Source organism: Perognathus longimembris, chromosome 8 (genome assembly GCF_023159225.1).
Source record: "Perognathus longimembris pacificus isolate PPM17 chromosome 8, ASM2315922v1, whole genome shotgun sequence".
NCBI lineage: Eukaryota > Metazoa > Chordata > Mammalia > Rodentia > Heteromyidae > Perognathus > Perognathus longimembris.
Genome location: NC_063168.1, coordinates 12,305,491 through 12,331,211, shown reverse-complemented (window position 1 = coordinate 12,331,211; position 25,721 = coordinate 12,305,491). Strand labels below are relative to the sequence as shown.

The window sequence follows — 25,721 nt, the reverse complement described above, 5'->3', positions numbered from 1 at the left end:
TAGTCTTTTTGATGTGATTTCCTGATCATGGGAAGTTCTAATGGGATATATATATATGTATATATATATATATAGTTATTCTGCATATCAGCTACCTTGTGAAGTATGCATTGTCCACCTTTTGCAGTTGAGAAACAGGCTCAGAGAAGTTGCCTCCAAATTCTGTTCTTACATGGTGTTCAGACTCAAATTCAAGTCTTTCTGATTCCATAGTTCCTTCTCATTAATGCTTTGCAGTGCTACCTTTCACAAAGCACGAGGCAGGATTAATTATTGGAGCCCATTAATTAATCATCTTTGGTTATCATCTTCATGTCCCTAGCCTCTGCCTACTGGTGTCTTCATCCTTGGTCATTATGGAAAATTACCTTCTAGGGTCCTGTGGTGACAGATAATGGAAACTTTATCCTGGATTGGAAGTTTGACCGGGTGCACAAATGGAGTGAAGTGAATACAGCTATTAAAATGATCCCAGGTAACCCATTTACTGGGCATAGTCACTTTTTTATTATTGTTGTTTTATTTTATTTTATTTGGTGTTCCTATTTTGAACTCATTTTCCCTCTTCCCCCAAGAATAATTGTTGTCTACCCAGCAGCTTTGGTATGTATTTTAGTCTTTCTGAGTTGGAGTAGCTATCTGCTGATGCAGGTCAGATGAGGCTAGTCTTGAAATAAAGCCACCATCTCTAAGTAGAGCCTGTCCTTCCAGGAGCTTGACTGCAGCCTCTGATCCTCATGGGCTGTCCTAGCAGAGGGGGAGTGATGGCGTTCACCCACTTTCAATGGGTGCCTGTCATGGGCAAGCTGCTCTGCTTTGGGCTACAGGGGATGCCCCCACTCACATTCATAGAATCAGTCCTCAAGGGGAATTGGTGTGAACCTTGGAAGCTGTGTGGCTGTGTGAGCCATGGCTGCAAATAACAGAATGGAGCCCAGAGTGCACAACAACTGTTTTTAAAAAAAAATTATTATTTCATACAAAGAGGTTAAAATTTTGTCACATTATGAGTACAGTGTTCCTATCTCCCCTTCTATCATTTCCCCCATCTTTCTCCATCCCATCCCTACCCTCAAGTTATATAGTTAAGTTTCTACATAATGTACATTGAGTTTTTTACATAATGTAGTTCAATTTTTATACAATGTCCATTGAGTTAAATTTTTTTTTACATAATGTACATTGAATATAATGATTGTATTTGCTCCAATTCCTTCTTCAATTTGTGTCTCCCCTTTGCTCCCCCCCTCCATTTCCACTTCCTGGTATTCATTTTGATAGACAGTACATTAGTTGTTCAAAGGAGTTACATCTTTGGATTCCTCCCCTAAGTATACCATCCTTTAAGACTGTGTGTGTGTGTGTGTGTGTGTGTGTGTATGTGTGTGTGTGTGTGTATGTATACATACACATATATGTATGTATATACATATATACACATACATATATACACTCATATATACACATATATACACACATATGTATAGACATACATACACACACACATATATAGCCCTGTCTGTAGATGTTATTATGCATTGTATTTTAGATCTAGCTCTTCCACATGAGAAAAAACATGCTGTTTGTCTCTCTGTGTGTGGCTTTGTGAGCCATTCCTGCCAATGACGTAGAATGGAGTCCAGAGTGCACAACAGCTGTTTTTTTTTTTTAAAAAATTATTATTTTCATTGTTATGTACAGAGAGGTCACTTTTCTATAAGTCGGGTAATGAGTACATTTCTCCCTGGACAATGCTACCTCTTCCCATACTCTCACTTCCCTTACTCTCTCTCCCTCCTGTCCCCTGCCTCAAGTTGCACAGTTCATTCTCAACATAGTGCCCACCTAACACCTCAGCTGCGTTTGTTCACCCTTTGTCAATGATTGTACACAGTAGCTAGGTTATCTGATTTTTTTCTTGGCTGTTGTTTGTGATCCTTGAGAGTAATAAGGTCGCAAAGGATCACCTGAACATTTGAAGAAAATACCTAACCCAAGCCAGCCATTGAATATTCAGCTTATCATCAGTTCCTGTGTGCCTCTAATTCTTACTAGTCTACTAGTGCCTTTACCTAACTTATTAATTCAAACAGATGAATTGCATTATACATACTTATTCTTTTGACTAGTGTTATCTACTTAATGGAAAACTAAAAGCCAAGAAGGCAGGAGGAAGAGACATGCAGAGGTCGCTGATCATAATGGGTCAGGATAGGAAACTGCTCTTCCGGTGCACTACCTCTTGTGTTTCTTTCAGTACCCACTAGGGAGCTCCCTTGCTCTTGCTTAGGTCTTTTTGGGTCCAATGAGACTTTGAGAAGATCTTTGTGAGGATTTTTCTTCATTTTGCTGTTCTTCTAAATGTGTGGAATCTGCATACTTTTAGAGCTTTTTTTTTTTTTTTAATATAGAACCTAGCCTGAAGAAAATGAAGGACAGGTTAGCTAGTAAATCAAGCAGTGTGTTATCAACATGCCCACCAGAGTGGTTTGTTATCGCCTCTCCTTTTCTCCTCCCAGTGTTGCCTGTTAGTTTTGCTGTTGGACTGATGGCAGGGAGAGAGAAGCCGACCACTCTTCCTATTGACCTCTTGCTCATGTCCAAGGTGTACCACTCAGACCAGCTCCCTTGGGTCTCAGATCCAGGCCACCTGGAGCAAGCACCTCTTTGTTGAAGAACCAACACCATTGGGGCCCTTCTCTCTGCGCTCACATTTAGCCCTCTCTGTCCTCTGCACGGTGTTTCATTTGGGGTGGAGCATCTCAGTAATTTGAAGACATTCCCACAGGATTACCCTGTGATCACCAGGATCTCCACGCACGGCTGTTCTTTTCTTTCTTTCTTCTCCTTTTTTTTTTTGGCCTGTCATGGGCATTGAACTCCAGGCCTAGACACTGCCTCTGAGCTTTTGCTCAAGACTAGCACTCTACCACTTCAGTCACAGCACTACTTCCAGCTTTTTCTCTGTGTATGTAGTACTGAGGAATCAAACCCAGTGCTTCATGCATACGAGGCAAGCACTCTACACTGAGCCACATTCCCGGCCTCCTTTTTTTTTTTTTAAATTAAGACTTTTTTTTTTTTTTTTTGCTATGCCTGAGGCTCGAATTCAGGGCCTGGGCATTGTCCCATAGCCTTTCTTTGCTCCAGGCTGGTGCTCTACAACTTGAGCTACAATGCCATTTCTGTTTTTTTCTGAGTAGTTTATTAAAGATAAGAGTCTTACAGCCTTTCCTGCCCAGGCTGGCTTCAAACTGTGATCCTCAGATCTTATCCTCCTGAGTAGTTAGGATTATAGTCCTGTGCCACCTGTGCCCAGCCCAAAATTAAGACTTTTGGTTAGCATGCATTGATTATCAAAGGAGGTTCCATTGTATGCTTCCACACAACCATACAAAGCACCCCATTCCATACCCCCTTACTCTTATCTGTTCTCTCCCCTCCTAGGATTCAACAGGTTTCAAAGTTTTGTTTTCATATATTCTGAGTTTTCTTTAAAGCCTTCTCTCCTCCCCATCCCCCTTTTTTTGTAGTGGGGCTTCAACTCAGGACCTGAATACTATCCTTGAGCTCTTTTTCTCAAGGCTAGTGCTCTACTGCTTTGAGCCATGGCACTACTTCTAGTCTCTAGTGGTTCATTGAAGATTAGAATCTCATGGACTTACCTGACTGGGTAGCTTAGAACCTTGGTTCTCAGACCTCAGCCTCCTGAGTAGCTAGGATTATAGGTGTGAGCCACCAGCATCCGCGTAAAGCCTTTTTCTTGAAGCCACTTTGACTGTGTGGTCAGATTGCAGCTTTCATCTTGTATGTCAGAGGTTTGGAGAGGAATAGGGCTTGAGGGCTGTGGTACTCATCTTTGGGAGACTTTGGTTGTACAGGACTTATTGAAAATTATAATTTATAATAAAAATTGTCATGTAACAAGCAATTTTAATTATAAGTCAGTATGTCCAATATATATCTTAAGCACCTCTCAAATCAGTAGAATACACCTTTGTTGAAACATTAAAAAGAATAAGTAGCAACAGGGTGCAGGCTTATGCCTGCAATCCTCAGGAGGCTAAGATTTAGTCTTATTTTGAAGACAGTACAGTTTTGTCCAGGGACCTTCATATGTAGTGACCCCACGTGGTTTGTTCATTGAGGGCTGCCCTGCAAGTTTTAGTTTTGTTTATCCTTTTAAAATTTCTTAGTTCAACTGAGCCAGTAGCCTGTGTGCCCACCAGGGAGGCCACGTTGCTGGTGAGGTTGTACATATAGAGGAGTTTATTTAAACTCTCATTGCATCTTTGGGTCACCATGCATCACGCACCTAGAAATACTTAAATAATAAGTGTATATGGAATGAAACAATAAAAAACCCCACAGAATTACTTAATTCATGCAGCTTCTCTTGGTTCATGCCTGTACTCCTAGCTACTCAGCAGGCTGAAATTTGAGGATTGCAGTTCAAAGCCAGCTTGTGCAGGAAAGTCTGTGAGGTTTTTCTCCAAGTATACCAAAAAAGCTGGACATAGAGCTGTGGCTCAAGTAGTAGAGCACTACCTTTGAGTAAAAAGAGCTTAGGGACAGGAACCCAGGCCCTGAGCTCAAATCCTAGGGCTGGTACACACACACATACACACACACACACACACACATACACACACACACACACACACACACAAAAGATTACAGTTAGTTCAAAATTTTGATTAAGCCGAGTTAAGTGTCCTTCCCTTCCCTCTTTTCCTGCTTACTAGTACCAAAAAAATTCTTCTTTTTTTCCAGTCCTGAAGCTTGAACTCATCAGGGTCTAGGCACTACCCTTGAGCATAGTACTTGTCTGTAGGAGTAGAATTGCTGGGTGTCTAGGCATGAATATGTTCATCTTTAGAAGATCACTAACAAACATTTTCTCAAGTGGTTGTTGCAGTTAATTCTGCACTATGAAGGTGTAACATGGCCTTGTTTGCATCTTACCCAACTGCCATCGTGCTCATTCTGGTAATGCATAAGATTGTATTCACTTGGGCTAATTTGAATATCTTTTAACGTATTTAGTAGCCTTTCTGGATAGCTTCTTTTATCAAGTGCCTTTGAAGTCTTGCTCATTTTTCTCTTAGGTTCTCTTTGTCTTAGTTATTTGAAGAATTATTTATATATTTTAATGTGTTTCCTGGGGAAAATTGGTAGTGTGGTTGAAAATAACTGGGAGTGGGGGCTGCTTAGAGTCATCTTGGAGGGTCTCTGTGGAAGAAGATGTGTCATACACTGGACAAATGAAGAAGAGCAGTCCTTCGAGCAATTGAAGATGATCAGGCAGGCAAAGGGATGAGCACAAGCAAAGGCACCGATGGACAGAGCTGGAACATTTGGGCTCCTGAAGAAAGCCTTCATAGGAAGGGCGAAAGAGGTGGTATGAAGAAATAAAGATAGCCAGAATCGATATCTACTTTGTGAAGAGTAAGGCTTCGGATTTGTCATGTGTGCACTATTACTTCTAGTGTTTGCTTCCTGTGATCCTACAGTCCTTGATTCTTGTCATGGGATGCTGACCCTTCATCCTTCTCTTTGTCCTGCAGGTGTGGTGGACACAGGGCTGTTCATCAACATGGCGGAGAGGGTGTACTTTGGGATGCAGGATGGCTCGGTGAACATGAGGGAGAAGCCTTTCTCTTGACCCTTGGAGGAGGAGTGTGCTCACCTTCCGTCTCTCCAGCCACAGCCAAGGTGGATGTGTCTCTCCTGAGCCTTTGCCTTAATGTATCCTGCCAGGGCGGACAGTCGATACTGTGGGAGGTGGGGAGAAGTTAAATCAGTCTTCTGAAGTATTGTTATGTGTCTTTTTAAAAAGAGAAATTTAAACATATATATTTTTACTATTAAAATATCCAGTTTTTTATACAGTAGAACTTGATTTCATGTTTTATATGAAACATTTACCAAAAATAAAAATAAACAAGAGAGTGCAGGACTGTCTTAGAAATCTTCAACTTCGGCCTGCTGATTAAGTTTCTGAATTACCATGAAAATGACTTTCTTTGGAGCTGGTGAAATGAAGGGCAGCCGGCAGCCATTTCCTGATGCCTTACTAGACACATCGTTTACTTTCCTGCCACTCTGTTTGGTTTGTAGGTAGCTTTCATTGTGATCACGCACAATATCTACTCACATTTTAGGTTCAGGTTGACAGGAATCTGGCGTGGAGCAGTGTGGTGTAGGGACTTGGAATGAGGGACTTCGGCTGGGACCCTGGGGCTCCTTCACACCCCTGTTATTGGAAGCAGTTGGCTAGAAATACTTGCCAGTACTGCCAAAGCACTGCAGTAAAATGTGAAATACTTGCTTTTTTTTTTTTTTAAAGATATCCTTTCTGTTAATATTTTTACTGTTCTTTTAATATTGCATGATTTGGCGTCAGACGTCATCACTTCATGTGGTTTGAAGTTTGAAATAAAAAGTGTTGTGCCATTTTGCCAGACTCTGTGTCTTTACTATAGAATTTGCAATGAAATGTGAGTTAGTTTTGCTCACCTAGTTTATACCAGGTAAGGGGTGGAGTTTACTCAAGAAATCTGAGCAACAACCAGGTAAATGGTTTCTTTGTTTCTGGTAGGCAATACTTTACTATTGGGGTTTTTAGCCTCCCATGCTCTCCTGACCTGTGGGAGAGACGGGAAAACACACCCCACCTGGATGAGCCAAGAAGAAGAAAGGGGAGACAGACTGCCCACACCAGCCCTCCTTTTGTCGGAGGACAAACAGACAGTCCGGGAGCCAAGTCAGCGCTAAGACTCTCTTTAATGGGGGAAAGGAGCCGCTCTTAGAATGGGTCAGAGAGCGGCGGAAGGGGAAGGGTGCGGGCACTTACGTAGGGGCTGTGAAGGGATGCCTGAGCTGTCCGTCAAGAGTGGAGAGCCGAGGGACCAATCCTAAGAGGTGGCCTTCTATGTCACAGCCCACAGGACCGCCTCCGGGTTCACCACCAGGCGCCATCTTGGCTACACGTGGTCCCAAGGCTGGAGGCGGGGTCATCTAGAACCGCCTTTCCAGTTCTGTGGAACCGGGAAGGCAGGCGGGGCTATCCACGTGGCCCCAGTGCTGGGAAAACAGGCAGGGCCAGCTAATTGCCCCTTAAAGATGCAAGGTGTGCCCCACATCTCCCCCTTTTGTTTTTAATTAGCAGGAGGCGCCCTACTCGAGAATGTGCCTGTCTTAGGTCACCCCCCTCTGGATGTCTTACCCGTCATTAGCTATCACTCTAGCTCTTCAGGCAAACCTACGTGCAGGGCTTGCCAGCCCAGTGGAAGAACTCGGGGTGGGGAGGGGGGAGAGGAATTGGCACTCAAGAGGAGGCCCTGTTATTTTTGCCTCACGCCTGTACACCCTGGTAGGATGCACATTCTGGTAGGGGCCATGACCAACCTCATAGGGCTTCCAATTGGCCAAAAGCAGCATAATGCTGCCAGACCACCATTAACTGGACAGCTCTGGCTCATTGCTTAAGAAATAGGGGAATCCTGTTTACCCTAGCAAGGGTCAAGTGTAAACACAGAGGTAATGTAAACACAAGGATCATGAAGGGTCTCTACCACGAGGGGGAGAGGGTAAGGGAGCCACCCATTTGGCTCAGTCTAGGGAAAATTGGAGTTCAGTCCATTTTGGCGCTGCTCAGGGTGGGCAGGCAGCATTCCCCTTCTCTGGCGGTGAGCAGGTCCAGGCCCTGGCGGTTCTGGAGGTCCACGGCAGCCAAGGTGCTAGCAACTTAACGCATGTCGTTAGTAAACAGCTTATCGTAAATATGAAGCAAGGTGCCAAGGCCAACGCCTATTCCCCCCCTACTCTCAACAACAGGGGAAAGGCAAAAGGGAGACAACAGTGCAGACTCCATTCCAGTTCTTTGGCAAAGCTGTAGGTGGTATTGCCACAGGGAAACATTGCACCATAAAAGATGCCGAGGTAGAGTCCAAGAAGCAAGCAGGGCCGGGCACTGGAAGGAAGGGAGGCTGGCTGTCCCCATTGTTGTCCACCGCTGATGATACACACAAGCAGGTTTCCCGTATTTCCAGGGAGGAGCAGGAAAAAGTCCACCTCGGTCTTTTTTTTTCTAGAGAGAATGAGAAGGCATACCTCAAGAGAAAGTGCTCTTGGGTAGTTATTCTGGTGAACAATATTTTGGGTCTCTAGCAGGTATCCAGATTGGGCTTGGTTCCCCAATTGGAAAAACACATCTGAAGCCCCTTCCCATGATCCAGTAAGGGGGTCCTTCCATTGGACTTCCACCTTTAAATAAGGTGTCTGCTTTAACCAATGCCTAAGCCGTCAGAGGTTGGTCTTTGGAGAAATTTAAAATATTTAATGTAAGCATGGCTGTCCTTAACTGGTCATGGGGGCTGCTTCTCCCTTTTTGTTTTAATAATTGGTCCTTTAGGGTCTTGTTATGCCTCTCGATTATGGCTTGACCCCTTGGATTTTATGGTATTCCAGTGGTGTGTTTAATATTCCATATTTGAAAAAATTTCTGCAATGGTTTGCTTATAAAGCAAGGCCCATTGTCTGTCTTTACCTGTAGAGGTATCCCCAGGATGGCAAAACATTGTAAGAAATGGCTTTCAGCATGCCAGGCCCTTTCACCTGAGTGGGTAGTTGCCCAACAGGTGTGTGAGTGGGTGTCTATGGACATAAATATATATTTTAATTTTCCAAAGGGAGCATAGGGGGTTACCTCAGTTTGCCAGATAACATTAGGTTTAAGGCCCCTGGGGTTAACTCCAGGAGACTGCAGAGGCGGGACCTGCCGAAATGGCATACATGATCTGCTTGTCCTTATGATCTTTTTAAGTCTTTTATAGGAACCAGGGGGAATCTTTGTTGTAACCCTCTCCAGTTTAAATGTGTACGCCCATGGAGTCCTTGAGCCATTTGAAAATTTTTTTTCTTTATTCTTTTTTTTTAAATTTAATTTATTAATTGAATACAAATTTTTTGACAAGGTGTTGTGCAAAAAGGGTACAGTTACATAGTAGGGCAGTGTGTACATTTCTTGTGATATCCCATTTGAAAATTTTGAGGCTGTGCAGTGACTATAGCTATAATAGTCCCATTAGTGGCCAGGTGATCAGCCATTTGGTTACCTCGTGCCAGATTCCCAGCTAGTTCTTGGTATCCTTGGAGGTGCTGCAAAAAGATAGGCTCAGCCCGTTTCTTTAGTAAAGACCGGACTTGGATCATTAAGGGAGTAATTGGATTTTTATCTAGTTTAATGTATGAGGACACTAGGGTTGGTAACCAATTAACTACATACAAACTGTCAGAGAATAGGTTCATAGGCTGTTGGACATGGGTAAGTGCCAGGGCAACTGCGTACAGCTCCTTATAGGTGGCGCCCAACACTTGGGTGTCCGCCACCCCAATAATGATGTCATCCATATAAACGTATAAAATAATATCTGACTGGCCCTGAGGGGTTGTAAGACTTGCGACACGTAATGCTGGCAGAAGGGCGGACTGTTAGCCATGCCCTGAGGTAGTACCACCCACTCATATCTTTGGTCTGGCCTCTGGTAGTTAACCGAAGGGATAGAGAAGGCAAACTTCTCACAGTCCTGTGGGTTAAGAGGAATGGAAAAAAAGCAATCCTTGATGTCTATTACAATAAGAGTCAGATCCTGAGGAATGGAGGGGATCCACGGCAGCCCTCGCAAAGGGGTGCCTGTGGAAATCATCTGCTCATTTATTTTTCTTAGGTCCTGTAACATTCTCCATTTACCTGTAGCCTTTTGTATAACAAATACAGCACTGTTTCAAGGACTTAACGAGGGTCTAATATGTCCTAGGGTCAATTGTTCTGATACTATTTCTCTGAATTTTTCTAGTTTGTTTAGGGGGAGTGGCCACTGTTCCACCCAAACCATGGGGCCCGGGAGCCATCGAATGGGCAGGGACGGTAGGAACAGTGGCCCCTAGGACTGGGGATGAGGCCTCAAAATGGCAACGGGAACCCTCTGCCTCTTGGCCTCAAAAGGAGGAACTCCCTGATAGTTGCTAAAGTTACCTGACAGGCCACGATCTGTGGTGATAAAGGCCTCAGCTTCCCCCAAAATATCCTGTCCCAGCAGAGTAGCTATTAAGCTGGACGCCACCAGGGGGCGTACTTCTCCCTGCCTACCATCTATATCTCGCCAGGCAAGCCATTCCCTGGTTACTTCAGGCCTAGCACCACCCCTCACCCCCAACAACGGAGGCCCAGGGATCAGCCTCCATTGTGGGGGAACCTCCTCTTTTCTTAATATTGTCTGTTCTGCTCTGGTGTCAATCAAGCATTGGAACCTTTTCCCTGCTATAAAGATGTCTATTTTTGGCCTAACTCCCAGGACTATTGGGACTGTCCAGTGGACCCCAGCAGGGTCATTGGACTGGTTGCCTTCTTTGGGTGACGGGGCTGGAGGGTGCCCCGCTACCAGTTTAAAGGCTTCCCCTCAATGTCATATTTAGACCTACACTCCCTTTGCCAATGAAGTCCCTTTCTGCACCGGGGGCAGGGTGTTTTAGGTTGCCTCTTAGCCTGGCCTGAGAGGTGTCCTTGTGAGGCCCCAGGTTTTACTTGGCCTGTAGGACACTCCCTCTTAAAGTGGGCCTGTTGGCCACACACAAAACAGACCTCCTTGTGTGCTCTGCAGCAAGTGGCATGGGTGCACGAAGCCATCTGGGCCTGTAAGGCTGCAGCCAGCGACTGTGTCTGGTGGGCCTGAGTACCAACATCCTTGGTGGCAACTATCCACCCTTTCATAGATCTATCCTTCATCCCTGCACAGGCTAGTTTATGGTCTGTGGTCATTCCCTCCCAAACCAACATCTTAACAAACTGGTCCCACAGAGGCCCAGGAGGGAACTTCTTTGGAGGCTCTTTTCTACTCTGTCAATAAAGGTGGCGAGGTCCTCCATAGCCCTTTGGGTAATTCCTGTTATTGGGGGCTCCGAGGGGCCCTCCTCTAACCTTTTCCATGCTGCCAGTCCTAGGGCCTGCACTTGTTCTTGATAGGGGGCAGGAATAGCAGCCTGTTGGAGGCCTGTAGAGAATTGATCATTGGACCCTGACAACATTCCAAAGGTTATGGGGACTGGGGGATCAGCAGCTGGGGGATCAGCTCTTGACCTGAGAATGGCACTTGTCGTTAAAAAAGCACACCATTTTAGGTACAGTGGGCCAGGAAGTACGGCCTTAGTTAAACTCTTCCAATCCTGGGTGGTGCACAGTTGATGAGCCAGAACTTGGAGGATGGTTTCAGCCCAGGGTGAGTTAGGTCCATCCTCAGAAACTGCCTTTTTAAGTTCTTTAAGATCCTGGGCTTCCCAGGGGTACCACCGGGTCGGCCTATTGCAACCCGGGTTAGCATTCACTGGCAAGGCCGTGCATGGTAAGTGTGAGCCGCGGCCATGAGCGGGCGACTCAGCGGGCTCTCCCAGGCTTGCACAAGGTGGTGGGGAGCCTTCGGCGGGGGAGGGGTACGGCGGAGGCCATCCTCACCTTGCCCGTCCGCCACGTGTTCTGAGGAAGGGGCGCTTGGCTTGGGACCTGGGGGATCTGGCCCAGGCTCCTCCCTCCCCTACTGGGCAGCAGGAGGGCTGTCTCCCCCCCTCCACGATGTTCCCCCACAGATGCTTCCCCAGCCAAGTTGCTCTCCCTTAAGGGGCCTGGGGAGAGGCAAGTCCTAAGGTCAGAGAGGATTGAGAAGAGTGCGGGAGAGGGTTCCTCTCCCAAGCTAACTTCCCTCCATCTCACCATTTGTTCTACTCCATCCCAAGTAGCTAGGCTGAAAAGGTCGGCAGATGCCACCCAGGGTGCAGTGTGCTTCAACGCTTCCCAGACCCTCCTGGCCTGGTAGTCCGAGACCTCCAAACCTACGTTTTGGAGCATGAAGCTCAGTGCTTTGAGCGCTCGATCATCATGCTGAGTTTGAGCCTGCCCCATCTTTTTGGGGGTACCTTCACCTCGGAACTTGATTGGCTTGGCCCGCTGATAGTTTCACCTCATACGTCCTCCTTGCTCCACATTGGGCGCCAGTATCGGGGTTTTTAGCCTCCCGCACTCTCCTGACCTGCGGGAGAGACGGGAAAACATGCCCCACCCGGATGAGCCAAGAAGAAGAAAGGGGAGACAGACTGCCCACACCAGCCCCCCCTTTCGTCGCTTTCGTCGGAGGACAAACAGACAGTCCGGGAACCAAGTCAGCGCTAAGACTCTTTAATGGGGAAAGGAGCCGCTCTTAAACGGGTCAGAGAGCGGCGGAAGGGGAGGGGTTCGTGCACTTAAGTAGGGGCTGTGAAGGGATGCCTGAGCTATCCATCAAGGGTGGAGAGCCGAGGGACCAATCCTAAGAGGTGGCCTTCTATGTCACAGCCCACAGGACCGCCTCTGGGTTCACCAGGCGCCATCTTGGCTACACGTGGTCCCAAGGCTGAGAGGTGGGGCCAGCTAGAACCGCCTTTCTCCGTGGAAACCCGGAAGGCAGGCGGGGCTATCCACGTGGCCCCAGGGCTGGGAAAACAGGTGGGGCCAGCTAATTGCCTCTTAATGATGCAAGGCGTGCCCCACACTTTACTGTATTTAAATAAGGGAATATTTATTCCATAGACATTGGTCCTACAGAATGTTGCCTTTCTTTGTCAATACTAGGGTAGCACAGTCAAACAAAAGTTATACTTATGCCCAGGCTTTTTATTAGTCAAACTTACTGTAGTCACATAAGCTGATAAGCAGTAAAATAGGTAACAGGAACTTTCTTTTTTATTCCCTCCACTCTGTAACCGTCAGATAGACTGCCTAATAAGCAACGAATGTGTAGAAACAGCTTCATCAACAGGGAAAGGCCATGACTAGCTCAGTGATCATTCTGGATGGGCCTCAAATAAATGGCCCATTTGGTTGTTAAAAGTCTCAGGGCCAACACCTTTGTTTTCCCCAAGCTAACTGCTAATATTTGAACAATCCTTTCCTCAGCTTACCCTTTGTTTTGAAGTTTGAACTGTATTTACACCTACTGGCATCTCGAGTCCTGCTAAGTTGAGTTGCAGAATAAAAATAAATCAGGACAGCATTAAAAGGCATTTTTGCTTCTTGCCAAAGTTCTTTTTTCACTCTCAAGTTTCTTTTATTTTAGAAAACTTTATATTTTTTGTCCAGTTCTGGGACTTGGACTCGGCCTGAGCACTGTCCCTGGCTTCTTTTTGCTCAAGGCTAGCACTCTACCACTTGAGTCACAGCGCCACTCCTGGCCTTTTCTATATATGTGGTGTTGAGGAATCGAACCCAGGGCTTCATGTATACAAGGCAAGCACTCTTGCCACTAGGCCATATTCCCAGCCCCTAGAAAACTTTTTAAAAACTTAAAAGTATCTTTACAAAGTTGTACAACATATCTTTTTGTGAGTACAATATAGTGTGTGTGTGTGTGTGTGTGTGTGTGTGTGTGTGTGTGTGTGTGTATTGGTCCTGGGGTTTGAACTCAGAGCCTGGACACCGTCCCTGAGCTTCTTGTGCTCAGGGATAGCATCCTACTATTTGAGGCATGGATCCAATTCTGGGTTTTTGGTAGTTTATTGGAAATCAGAGTCTCATGGACTTTCCTCTCCTGGCTGGTTTCCAACTGTGATCCTCAGCTCTCAGCCTCCTGAATAGCTAGGATTATAGGTGTGAGATACCAGTGCCCAGCTAAAATGCATTTTAAATTACTACTATTAAGTAGTTGCACAAAGACATTACAGTTTCATAAGTCTGGTTATGAATACAATGTATCTTGATAAATGTTATCCTTTTCATCATTTTTTGCATCTCCAACCCTACCCATCCCCTCAATTTTCTTGGCTCCGTTTTGACATATGTACATTAAATATTTTGACTGCATTAGCTCATCTTTTCTCAGTCCATTTATCTTCCCTCCTCCCCTGGAACTTCCTACCCTACTCCCCAACAGTACATGTTCCACATTCCTGGTATTCATTTTGTTAAACTGTAAGTTGTTCAAAACTTGAAGCACAGAAAATGAAGGATACTTAAGGTTATTTGTGAGAAAAGGCAGGTCACTTACATAGGAAAATGTATCCGTATAATAGCAGAATTCTCAGGAATTATAAAGGCAAAGAGAGCTTGAAATGATTTTTTTTAAAAGTACTGAAACAACTGTCAACCCAGAATATTCTCTCCAGCCATGCTTTCATTCATAATTGAAGGGAAAACAAAAACATTCCATGAAAAGAAAAAACTAAAACAATTTATCAACACAAAACAGCAGATCAACATGAACATGAGAAAAATGAAGATATCAGATCCTGTTAGATTACTAGATAAACAGAATGAACTAGAAGAGAAACAAAACTAAAATTGGGAGGAAGATGATAGGACTACATTTCAATTCTAACAATATTAATAGATTCACTTATTCTATCAACAGATAAAGTCAGGTTCTGGTGGCTCCTGCTTATAATTTTAGCTAGTAAGGAGGCTGAGATCTGATGATCACAGTTCGAAGCCACCCAAGTCCAGGAGACTCTTACCTTCAATTAGTCACCAAAAAGTTGTACGTGACGCTGTGGCTCAAATGATGTAGTGCTAGCTAAAAAGCTCAAGAACAGCTTCCAGGCCTTAGTACAAGCTTCAGGATTGGCACACATGCACACACACAGTTGTCTAACACATTGTTAGGAAAGTTATTGTTAGGAATTCATTCTTTTTGTTTGATAAATTTAATGTATTTCACATTTTATTAGCATACATTAATAGTACAAGGTGTTTCATTGTGATAATTCCATAGATATACACAGTATGCTTGGAGTAAATTTACCTCTCATATTTCCTTTTTCCTTCCTCTTTCAAACTGTGGGTTCCTTTATGCTATCTTCATATCTATCTAACCTTGATCCTCTTCACTACCAGCACCTTTTCCCCTTCCCATCCCTTCCACTGATTCCCCTTTCATGGTTACGTCTCCTTGTTAATATTTTAAGAGTCAAAACATGACATTTGACCTTTGGAGCTTGGCTTATCGTACTTAGCATGATGAATGCGTTATTTTTCATGAAGACAATTTCTGTTTGGATGATAATTTTTGTAAAACATGAGCTGATAAAATTTGAGAGAGCAAAATTTCAGAATAGTACTAGGTTTGTGTGACATAGGTTAAATTTGGGGATAAAGATAAACAAGCTAGGTTTCTGAAAAACACCTGCCTGCTCCACCCCACATGTTAATACGTTGTGGGTTTGGCAGGCGTTCACACCTGGGACCAGACTGGAGTTTTGAATGCTAATGTGAGGCTTCTCTTGAAGAAAACAAAACATCAGCTATACCCAAGGCACACATACAGTAGTTTATTCTAGAGGTATTTTTTTTTATGATAGTCCTCATTAAAAATATTATCTGACATTGCTAGCAATAAATTAGGTGAAACAACTTTATTAGTATATGTGGTTTATTAGTATTAGTATATGTGGTTAATCTGAGCCGCAAGTTTGGTGTTTGAGAAATGCTTGTAACCAAGGTAGGCTACCACCCTTCTGGGAGGCAAAAAGAGAAGAACATGACAAGGATGTCAGCAAAATCTATGAAATCTACTCAGTTCAGCTAGAGTTCAGAGTTTTGACTTTCTCCATGATCAGACTTTTCCTGTACTCCGTCCTGGCTCAGTTCCAGTGGGCCCTGGTGGGGGTGGGGAGAGGGTGACATAGACATGAGGGAAGTATCCCTTGCCTCCTAGTGCCTCCAGGCTGATGAAGGAGAGGACAGTGACGGGAGTACCGTGATGGGAGGCTATCCATGGGGAAGGGGTTATCACGTGACTCAGATACCAGCTACTTAAGGCTGTCATTGCTGGCAAGATACTTTTCATTTACGTTTAATAATCTACCCTAGTTCACGGTGGGGAAACAGGCCTGAAGTGGATGGCTACTTGGTCACAGACACAAAGCTGGCTAGTCACTAAGTGATCCTGGAGGCCCTGATTTTGAGGGTGGGGGTTTTATCTCCCTCTTGTGTTAAAAGTCCCAGAGATGCCACAATGTCTTCATGGGAAAATTCCAGTGGACATAGATACATTTCAAAGACCAATTTTAGAGTATTTTTTTTCAAATGGTGAACTTATTTCTGGAGAGGGACTTTGATAGGCTCCTTAATGTACAATTTCAATATCAACCTTTTATTTGAAGGCAGAAAGGAGAGGAAAGGGGGAAAGGGTTACTTTGAACTTGTTCCATGTGCCAGACACCATTCTGGGATTTTTTGCCTGTGAGGCCATTTGCTACTTTATAGTTGTTTTTGTTATTATTTTTGTGCCAGGTCTGGGGCTTGAACTTAGGGCCTAAGCACTGTCCCTAAGCTTTTGTGCTCAAGACTAATGCCCTGCCACTTTGAACAGAGCATTTTGGTAGTTTACTGGAGCTAAGAGTCTCATATATTTTCATGCCCCAGCTGGCTTCATACTATGATTCTCAGATCTCGGTCTCCTAAGTAGCTAGGATTATAGATGTGAGCCACTGGTGCCTGGTATAGAGTGTTTTTTATTTTTTCTTTCTTGATTTGCAGAGTGAGAAACTGAGGCAGGGTATAAATAAACTGTTCAGGTCACCCACTGGAAAGCAGGTCAGATTTCTCTCATCTCAGATCTTGCTTATACTTCAAGATAGTCGTCTGACTAGTTTGTGTTCCTTGATTGTGTCTACTGGTTGAAACATTGATCAAACCTAAGTAATTTGGTAAAGCATTGAAATGAGTATGCTTTTTATTTTCCATATGTGCCTTTAATAAGATCATGATTAAGCCTCCCTGCATCCGTATTCTGTTGATATTTCTTTGGAAGAGAAAACAGAATGTTGCACATTCCCTGGGGTGGGCCATGAGAAATGGCCCTGTGTACTGGTTGTCACTCCAAAGGAAGCTTGAGAACAATAGATTGTCCCCTCTCCCTCCCCTGGCCCCTCCCCACTCCCTGCTTTCTCCCCATGGTATCAGCACAGTGGCAACCATAGGTGTTACTAACCTGGGAAGGGGTATTTTTGGCTAAGAATTGTGAGTCCCTTTAGCTACTCAGGAGCAAACTGACTGAGGGAAGCCATTGACTTGTGCTGTGGCAGCTATGGGTTTCTTAGTTCCTTGGCCTCAAGAAACAGGTGCTCCTCAGGATCAGATGCTGTCAGAAAGCAGGGTAAATGGTTAAGCATCTTAATAATTCTGACCTGGAAGGTGAGAAGAATAGTGAGGTTAAAGCTGGTATTGGTGAAACAGTGGCAGGCATTCATTAGGGAGATGCCTGCTACTCTTCATGGCCTTGACAATGTTCCTGTTAGGCCTATGTTCAGACATGAGTATGGAGGAAGTCTTGTTTTGTCTTCCTCATGGTGACAGAGTGGACTTGTCTGATGATCACTGATGTTCTGTGAAATTACTCAACAAGAGAACACCAGGACTTAAGATAGGAGAACACTGTAACAGGAGAATACTGTGACCTAGCTGGGGGTACCAGACCAACTTGTAGCCACACTAAGGCCTGACTGGTAAACCCAGACCAAACTTGGCTGTCAGGGGCAGCATTTCCCTTTCTCAGCATTTGTATGGCCTGAGCATTCTGTAATGAACTCTTCTACATCCTTTGGCTATCTGGTACTGTTCATCCATTGTGGCATTAAGCATTGAGGTGGGTGACCTGGACCCCAGACATGCTGCGATGTAGCTCCAGCTCTTAGACTTCATTGATGCCAGAACAACAATTTCTTGTGATCTTCTCAAATGCCTGACTGCTATTTCCTGTCACACCTAGCAGCTGATGCAGCCAGATTTAGGACTGTGGCATCCTTTGCTCACCACTAAACCAGTAATCAGGTGATGTTTTTCACATAGGTTCAGTGCCATTGCACTTTTAGAAACTGGGTTACACCTCTGGGTAGCAAAACACTTCAATATAGCACAGCACTCAAATATACCAAACTGATAAACATCCAGTAGTGCTTTGAGAGGGGTGGAAGTGTGATGGAGGCAGAAACCAGACAGAGGAGGAAAGGACTTCCTTTCAAAGGAAGTTATGGACAGAGTTATGCATCTTTTTTTTTTTTTTTTTGGCCAGTCCTGGACTCAGGGCCTGAGCACTGTCCCTGGCTTCTTTTTGCTCAAGGCTAGCACTCTGCCACTTGAACCACAGCGCCACTTCTGGCCATTTTCTGTATATGTGGTGCTGGGGAATCGAACCCAGGGCCTCATGTATATGAGGCAGGCACTCTTGCCACTAGGCCATATCCCCAGCCCAGAGTTATGCATCTTGATGAATAAGGTAAATTCAGTGTTTAAAACCCTCTCTGCTATGCTGGATCTCTGATAATTTTCCCAAAACAGTATTGGGGTGGTCGAGGAAACAGTTCTGTCTTAGAGAACTGGAGTCCTGGTGGGAGCATTTCTTGTCAGCCCAGTGATAATTAGAGCCATGCATTCGTCCTGATGGCAGAGCTACAGTCTGAAGGATTGCGCAAGTTCAGAGATGCCTCTAGCAGAGTTTGAAATAGGGGGCATGATCGTTTTCATTTTACTTCTTCTCACTAAGCCTCACTTCCTAAAGATTCCATCACTTTCTAATAATACCAAGCTGGTTGGTGATGAGGCCTTTAACATGTAGGTCTTTGGGAGACACCCAAACAGCAGGACCATTAAAATTTTAAATTGTTATTGTAAAGGTGTTTTACAGAGGGTCACAGATATGTAAGTCAGGTAGGTATTGAGTATATTTCTTTTCAGACATTGCCACCCCTTCCCTCATTAGAGCAGGACCATTTTAATGGAAGCTGCAAACCTTTCTCAGAAATTATACAGTGTCACTTCTACTTACTTGTACTAAAGCCTATTTCAGGAGTTAGAGCAGTAGACTTCACTTCCTGATGAGAAAAGGAATTAATTCACTTTGTCAGTTGTCACATGGAATGATGTACAAGAGGAATTTAGCCTTCATCTGGCCAGTGGACCCCAGAGTCGATGGAGAGTATAGCAGTGCCTGCAACTTCACTCAGGGTGGCAGCAACAGTGGCATCTAATTCAGGCTATGGGTAGGACAGGGGCCATCATTTTACCAGTTTCTTCTTACTTTTTGGGCCCAGTTTTTAATTCTTACTTATTTTTGGAGCTGTATAATACCATCTTAATGAATCCTTTCTGATTCATGTAGCTAGAGCTAGCATCTGTATCGTTGTGTTTAACAACCATGACTGATAACCTAAACAGTAAGAGGAGAATCATTAAAGACTCAAGACAAAATTGTTTACCGAACAGGAAATGCATATGGATAATAAACACCTGAGAAATGTTCCACCTCACTAACACAAAAACAAAATACAGCCATAAATAAAACAGCAACAACCTGATGGTCTTGTTTTTCTTTTATTCTAATAAACAAATGAATGTAATCAGCTGCAGAGGTGATAGTGAGATGGGGATTGTTGACTGGTCAACTTTCTTACTGGAGACTTTTTGGCCATCAATTTTAAAATGGATAATTAGATACTTAGAAGTGTAGGCAGAAATATATGCACAATGACATTCATGCTAATGTTATATGTTAGCTAAAATTGGAAACTTGAGTGTTTTTGAATCAAACTGTGATGTCTCATCTGGATGCTGGTAGCTCATGCTTGTAATCCTCTCAGGAGGCTGAGATTTGAGGATCATGATTTACAGCCAGCCTGGCAGGAAAGTACACGAGACTCTTATCTTCAGTTAATTACCAAAAAGTCACACAGATCTGTGGCTCAAGTAGTAGAGTGCCACCTTTAAGTAGAAAAAGCTCAACAACAGTGCCCAGGCCCTGAATTCAAGCAAAAGTACTAGCATGCACAAAGAAAAGTGTGATGTTTCAGGTTATGCAGCCATCCAGAAAAGTTTGTGAAGAACTTAAGATATAAGGAAATCCAAATGGAAGTAATAATGAATGATACATTATTGAGTGGTAACCAAAATTATACACGTGACATAGATCAGTAATGATGCAGTCAGGAAAATTAGCCACTCTTGGCATCACAAACCATTTTTTTTATGGGAACTGCTTCACAGTGACGAGCAGTGGGGGGCGGGGGAGTGTCCATCATGAGTTTGGAGTGATCCAGAAGTGAGTGATGCCATCTCCATCTTTTCTTCATCCTCCCCCCAGGGATAAAGAGGGTGGTACCACAGTCCAGAAATTTGTGGGAGCTAGCATCAAGGAATAGACTAGCCACTGCTCAAAGATACCTTCCTAAGGAAGAGAGTGACAAATCCTCCTAATCCTGGTTTATTCTTTCCTTCCTATCCATTCTTTCCACTCTTCAATCTCTTGGCAGTGTCTCCCATTGGCTAAATCTACCCAGAAGCCTGTTTACTGGAGCTAGGGACAGGAAATGGAACTGGACGTAGATGGACAGGTCGAATACAGTGTAATCTCAGCTATGTAAAAATGATGCATTGATGCATATTAAATGATGTTACAAGTGGGTAAATGTCCAGGAGTGGAATTGCTGAGGCATAGGGTAGTTCTATGTTGAGTTTTTTTTTTTTTTTTGGCCAGTCCTGGGCCTTGGACTCAGGGCCTGAGCACTGTCCCTGGCTTCTTCCCGCTCAAGGCTAGCACTCCGCCACTTGAGCCACAGCGCCGCTTCTGGCCATTTTCTGTATATGTGGTGCTGGGGAATTGAACCTAGGGCCTCGTGTATCCGAGGCAGGCACTCTTGCCACTAGGCTATATCCCCAGCCCCTGAGTTTTTTTTTTTTTTTTTGAGGAAATTCCATACTGCTTTCCAGAATAGTTGAACAAGTTTACATTCCCACCAACAGTGTAATAGAGTCCTGTTTTGGCCACATCCCCACCAACATATGTTACTGTTAATTTTCTTGATAATGGCCATTCTAACTGGGGTAAGGTAATCTCAGTGTTGTTTTGATTTGCCTTTCTTTTATGGCCAGAAATGTTGAATATCTCTTCATGTATCTATTGTTCATTTTTACTTCTAAGAAGTCTCTTTAGGTCCAATTTATTAATTGGGCTGTTGTTTCTTTGAGGGTTTATTTTTGGGGATCTAATTTTTTGAGCTGTAAGCATATTTATGATATTAGGCTCTTGTCTGATGTACAGTTAGTAAAAATCTCCCATTCTGTGGGCTTTCTATTTAGCTTGTTAGGTATGTCCTTTGCCATGCAGAAACTTTTAAGCTTGATGCAATCCCATTTATCAAGTCTTTCTTTGATTCATTGTGATTCTGGAGCCCTAATGCTTCCTCTACCCCTTCCTGTACTATTTTCATGATTACTGGTTTTACACTGAGGTCTTTGATCAATTTTGAATTGATGCTGGTGCAAGGTGACCTGTAAGTATCTAGTTTCAGTTTTCTGCATGTGGATAGCCAATTTTGCCAGCATCATTTGTGGAAGAGGCTGCCTTTCTTCCAGCCTGGGTATTTTTCAATAGAGCACAAACACGGCCACATTAAAGCTATCAGCACAGCCATATTCATGGTAGCTTTATTTACCATAGCCAAGATATGGCATCAGCTCAGATGTCTCTCAGTGGATGAATGGATCAAAAATGTTGTAGAAATACACAATGGAAGTTTAATCATATATCAGGAAGAATAATATTGTACCATTTGTAAGGAAATGCAAAGACGTGGAAAAATATATTAAATGAACTAAGACCCAGAGAAGCACCGGGTTTATGGTTTCCCTTGTTTGTGATACCTAGAATGTTCTATAAATCTATAAGTAAACACATTTGGTGGTGCACAAGTGGTTACAGATGAATTAACTGAAGTATACTAGACCCTATGGAGAGCACAAATAGTGTAATGTTTTAAAAAGACTAGGTCAAAGCCCAACAAAATAAGTACCAGGAAATGGGTACTTGCAAGAGGGTAGGGTAGGGACAAGGGTGGGCAGGGAGGCATAGAAAAATAAAGTAGGGGACTGGGAATGTGGCTTATCGGTAGAGTGCTTGCCTTGCATGCATGAAACCCTGGGTTTGATTCCTCAGTACCATATAAAAGAATACAGAAAAAGCCGGAAGTGGTGCTGTGGCTCAAATAGTAATTAGCCTTGAGCATAAAGAAGCCAGGGACTGTGCTCAGGCTCTGAGTCCCAGACCCAGGATTGGCAAAAAAAAAAAAAAGAAAAGAAAAAGAAAAAGAAAAATGAAGTGGGAAGGGAAATAATTCATTGTATATACCACAGAACTGAGGAAAATAGGGGAGGAGTGGGTCGAAGGGGGTTGAAGTAATGACAGAGATCAAGATGCATTGTATAAATAAGCTTCTTTGTGACAGGGCAGAAAACTAAATACATAACCTAAAAAAATTAACAAAATTAAACAAAGGAGTAGGTTGGTTGGGGAGGGTGAGAATGTTGAATGTAGTTAGAGTGATCAAGATGCACTGTATTTTTAAACTGCTTTGTTAAATAGCAACTCCTTTGCGCTACTACTTAAAGATTGTGTGTGTGTGTGATGCCAAATAAAATTTGGAAAAAGATAATGCATAGGGAATGATGAATGTGACAGGTCAATGAAAAAAGTTTGGAGACCTAGTTTCAGACTTTGCTGCATGGCCTTCAAAGAAGTTGGTGTCTTCCCGGGAAGTAAGCAGCAGGGGGCGCTCCAGCCCACTTAGGTTACTACAGAGTGGGACTCTTGGGTCCCAATAGCCACTGACCTCAAGGGATTTGGCTCTATTTATCTCAGAATTGATCCATTTTAGGCGAGCTATTGCCATGATTTATGAGAAAGCCACGTTGAACACCACTGGAATGAGGGTCCTTGCTTGTCTTTTAGGGTGTTTGCACACATATATGTTGATATGCCCTTAGTCCCCAAACATCACAACTGATTGTCACGGCCCAAAGGGACTTGCACTGAGTTGTCACAGCTCAGAGTGGTCACAGCTTAGAGTCCTAGATGACATGAGCTCTCTAAAGTTCCAACGTGGCTTTCCCCCAGGAAGTACATCCAATTCCCCAGGACTCAGAAGTTTTGACTTGCTACTCTCCCTCCTTCTTATCCCAAAGGACTGGCTCAGAGACCAGCTCAGATGCTTAACCAGCAAAGCAGCAGGTGTAGTTAGAGCTGCATCTTGTAGTGGCCAGAGGACATTTCTTCCAGTGGAGATGTGTTATCTTGAACGTTCTGCTCTCACTGCCTAGGCCTTAGCTTCGTTCTCCTGGATGCACAAGGCCTTCGTGGCTGAACGTGCCTGCTGAGTTGGGCTCCATTTCTGGCTACCTGAAGTTCCTCCATGGTTTCTTCAGGTGGGCAGTTTGCACTGGGTATCTACTCCCGGGCCTGTGGGGGTGCAAGGAGCATGAAGGCTTTCTGTGGGAGAATGGGTCAAACTTGGAATACTGAACAGGACAAAAATGCAAGAGGGTTCAGATCTTGATGGCAGCGCAGGTGTATGGGGAGCAGCCCGAGATGCCATAGTAAATCCCACCAACCTGATGCCTATGCAGAAACTATCTGTGTTCTAGAATCACAAGGCTGTGTATCCCCCTCCTCTCCCCCCCCCCCGCCCGCACCAGCTAGAAATCCAAGGTGGTCCACGTCATGGAAGAATAATTTCATCTCAGTTTTTAAATTTTTATTTCTTATTCTTTCTCCTTTGAATAGTTGTTCATAACCTGTTAGTGCAATGGATACCTGCTTTATGTTGGGACACATTCATCTCAGTTTTTATATTTGGATTTTCCAAGCACCTCCTCTCTGTCGACACTCCCTAGTGGAGCCTACTTTTATTTGTGTGGTTTCCTCCCTTTATTAGTATAGAATGCTGCTTAACTTTATGTTTTTTAATTTGAAAAAATGTGTCAAAGCCATGTATAGGAAAAGACTTCTCTGATAAAATGTAGGTTGAGATTATGTAAATAAAATATCCGTGTTAGTTGATACCATCAAAATATAATTCTTAAGAGTAATGAAAGGGGGGCTGGAGGAAGGGAAAGTGGGAGAAAAATGAGGGAGGGGGTAACAGTGTTCAACAAGAAATGTACTCATTACCTTACTTATGTAGCTAACATCTCTGTACATCACCTTTAGAACAAAATAAAATTCAAAAACAGAGTAATAAAAGTCATAGATGTCATTCTGATTGTGTAAAACATTTCCACCAAAATAAACTTATTTCAGGCATGAAAAGTCTCTGAATAAGTATTTTCCTTGACTGATAACGATTGCACACTTTGATCCTAGACGATTTTGAAGTAGTTTGCACAGCTGGAAATTCTGTTCTAAGGTTGGGGCCCAAAGACCAGCTCCTTTCCTCCCCCTCCCTCTCTTCCTTTCTTCCCTCTTGTTCTTTTTTACTTTTCCCCTCCCTCCCTCCTTCCCTCCATCCATCTCTCTCTCCCTCCCTTCTTTCCTTCCTTCCTTTCTTCCTTTCCTGGTCCTGGGGCTTGAGCTCAGGGTCTGGGTGCTGTTCCTGAGCTTTTGTGCTCAAAGCTAATACTTGACTCACAGCTCCACTCTGACTTTTCAGTGGCTAGAGATAAAGAGTTTCTAGCACTTTCCTACCCAGATTGGCTTTGAACCACCATCCTCAGAGCTCAGCTTTCTGAGTAGCTAGGATTACAGGTGTGAACCACAGTGTCTAGAAAGCTCCTTTCTTTTAAGAACAGTTTTCTTGTCCTTTAAATATATTATTTTTACTACGGTATAATTTATACACAATAAAATTCACCATAATTCATTTTCATCCTTAAAATGGAGTGCTATACTATAAGATGTATACAGCCTTTACTTTCAAATAAAGTTACTCTGTTTACTTAGAAAGGATGTATGTGCATTTGGAAATTTATATTTATGTTTAAAAGTTTTGGGGAGAAAAGATGGATCTTTTCCCTGAATAATCTTGTAGATTTAACGTGCATGCATGCAATATTCAATAATTATAAATTCTATTTAAGGGCAAAATATATTTTTTGTCTCCTATTAACCTAGTTTAAATGCTGAGACTATATCCAAGTGTAAAAAATGATAATGAGGTCAAAAAAGCATAACAAAGATTGGCTTTAAAACTCAATCTTTGTTATGCTTTTCTAATATGCTTAAGGAAATTTGCTTTACAGCTAAACTTCATTTAAAATTTCTTAGCCAAAAGCTATGAAGTTATAGAATTACCCCCACAGTTACTCTTTTGAATTGTTGGCATGTGTTGCAAAAGTAAGTATTCTAAAATTAAATGGAGTTTTCAGTAAGCAAGTCAGTTATGCTTTTGAACCTCTTTATTTATATTTTAAAACATGTCTTTGATCTTTTGAATGTTCTTAAGAATGTAACTAGACAACTGTAGGTGAGCAATTAAGAAAGAAAGAACTTCATTACTTAAACTTGCATCAGTCTAATTTATTTTAGACAGTTTGAAATGTAATGCATTTTCAGTTCTCAATCCAGTTTTAACTCATTTCCTTCAGACTGCTAGGGAGTCATTAGCCCTTGGGTTGGAACATTAGTTATGGACCAGGCTCTCCATGCTGAGCAGACCCCATCTGAGAATAAGACAAAGGCTGATGTCTTATTTCTACTCTGAATGTCGGCAAGTTGTTTCACCTCTACTAGTTCCTGAGTGTGCCCTATTATAAAAGTGATATATTAACAATAAACATTCTTTTTGTAAGGGGCATTAGGGGGGCATTTCACTGTGAAGTTTCCATACAGGGACATCACTAGAACTTCCTTAGCCTGGCAGATATGGGATAGTAG

The 25,721-nt window shown here is 43.4% G+C and overlaps 1 protein-coding gene across 1 annotated transcript in view; it reads left to right on the top strand.

Moving 5' to 3' along the window:
• Nucleotides 1-6,466, top strand: part of Rpia (ribose 5-phosphate isomerase A) — a 29,268-nt gene extending 22,802 nt beyond the window's left edge. Inside the window, exons 8-9 of the mRNA XM_048352522.1 lie at nucleotides 376-475; nucleotides 5,568-6,466. Of these exons, the coding sequence (XP_048208479.1) occupies nucleotides 376-475; nucleotides 5,568-5,665 (198 nt within the window). The 3' untranslated portion in view covers nucleotides 5,666-6,466. The remainder of the gene's footprint in view (nucleotides 1-375; nucleotides 476-5,567) is intronic.
• The last annotated feature ends 19,255 nt before the right edge of the window (nucleotides 6,467-25,721 follow it).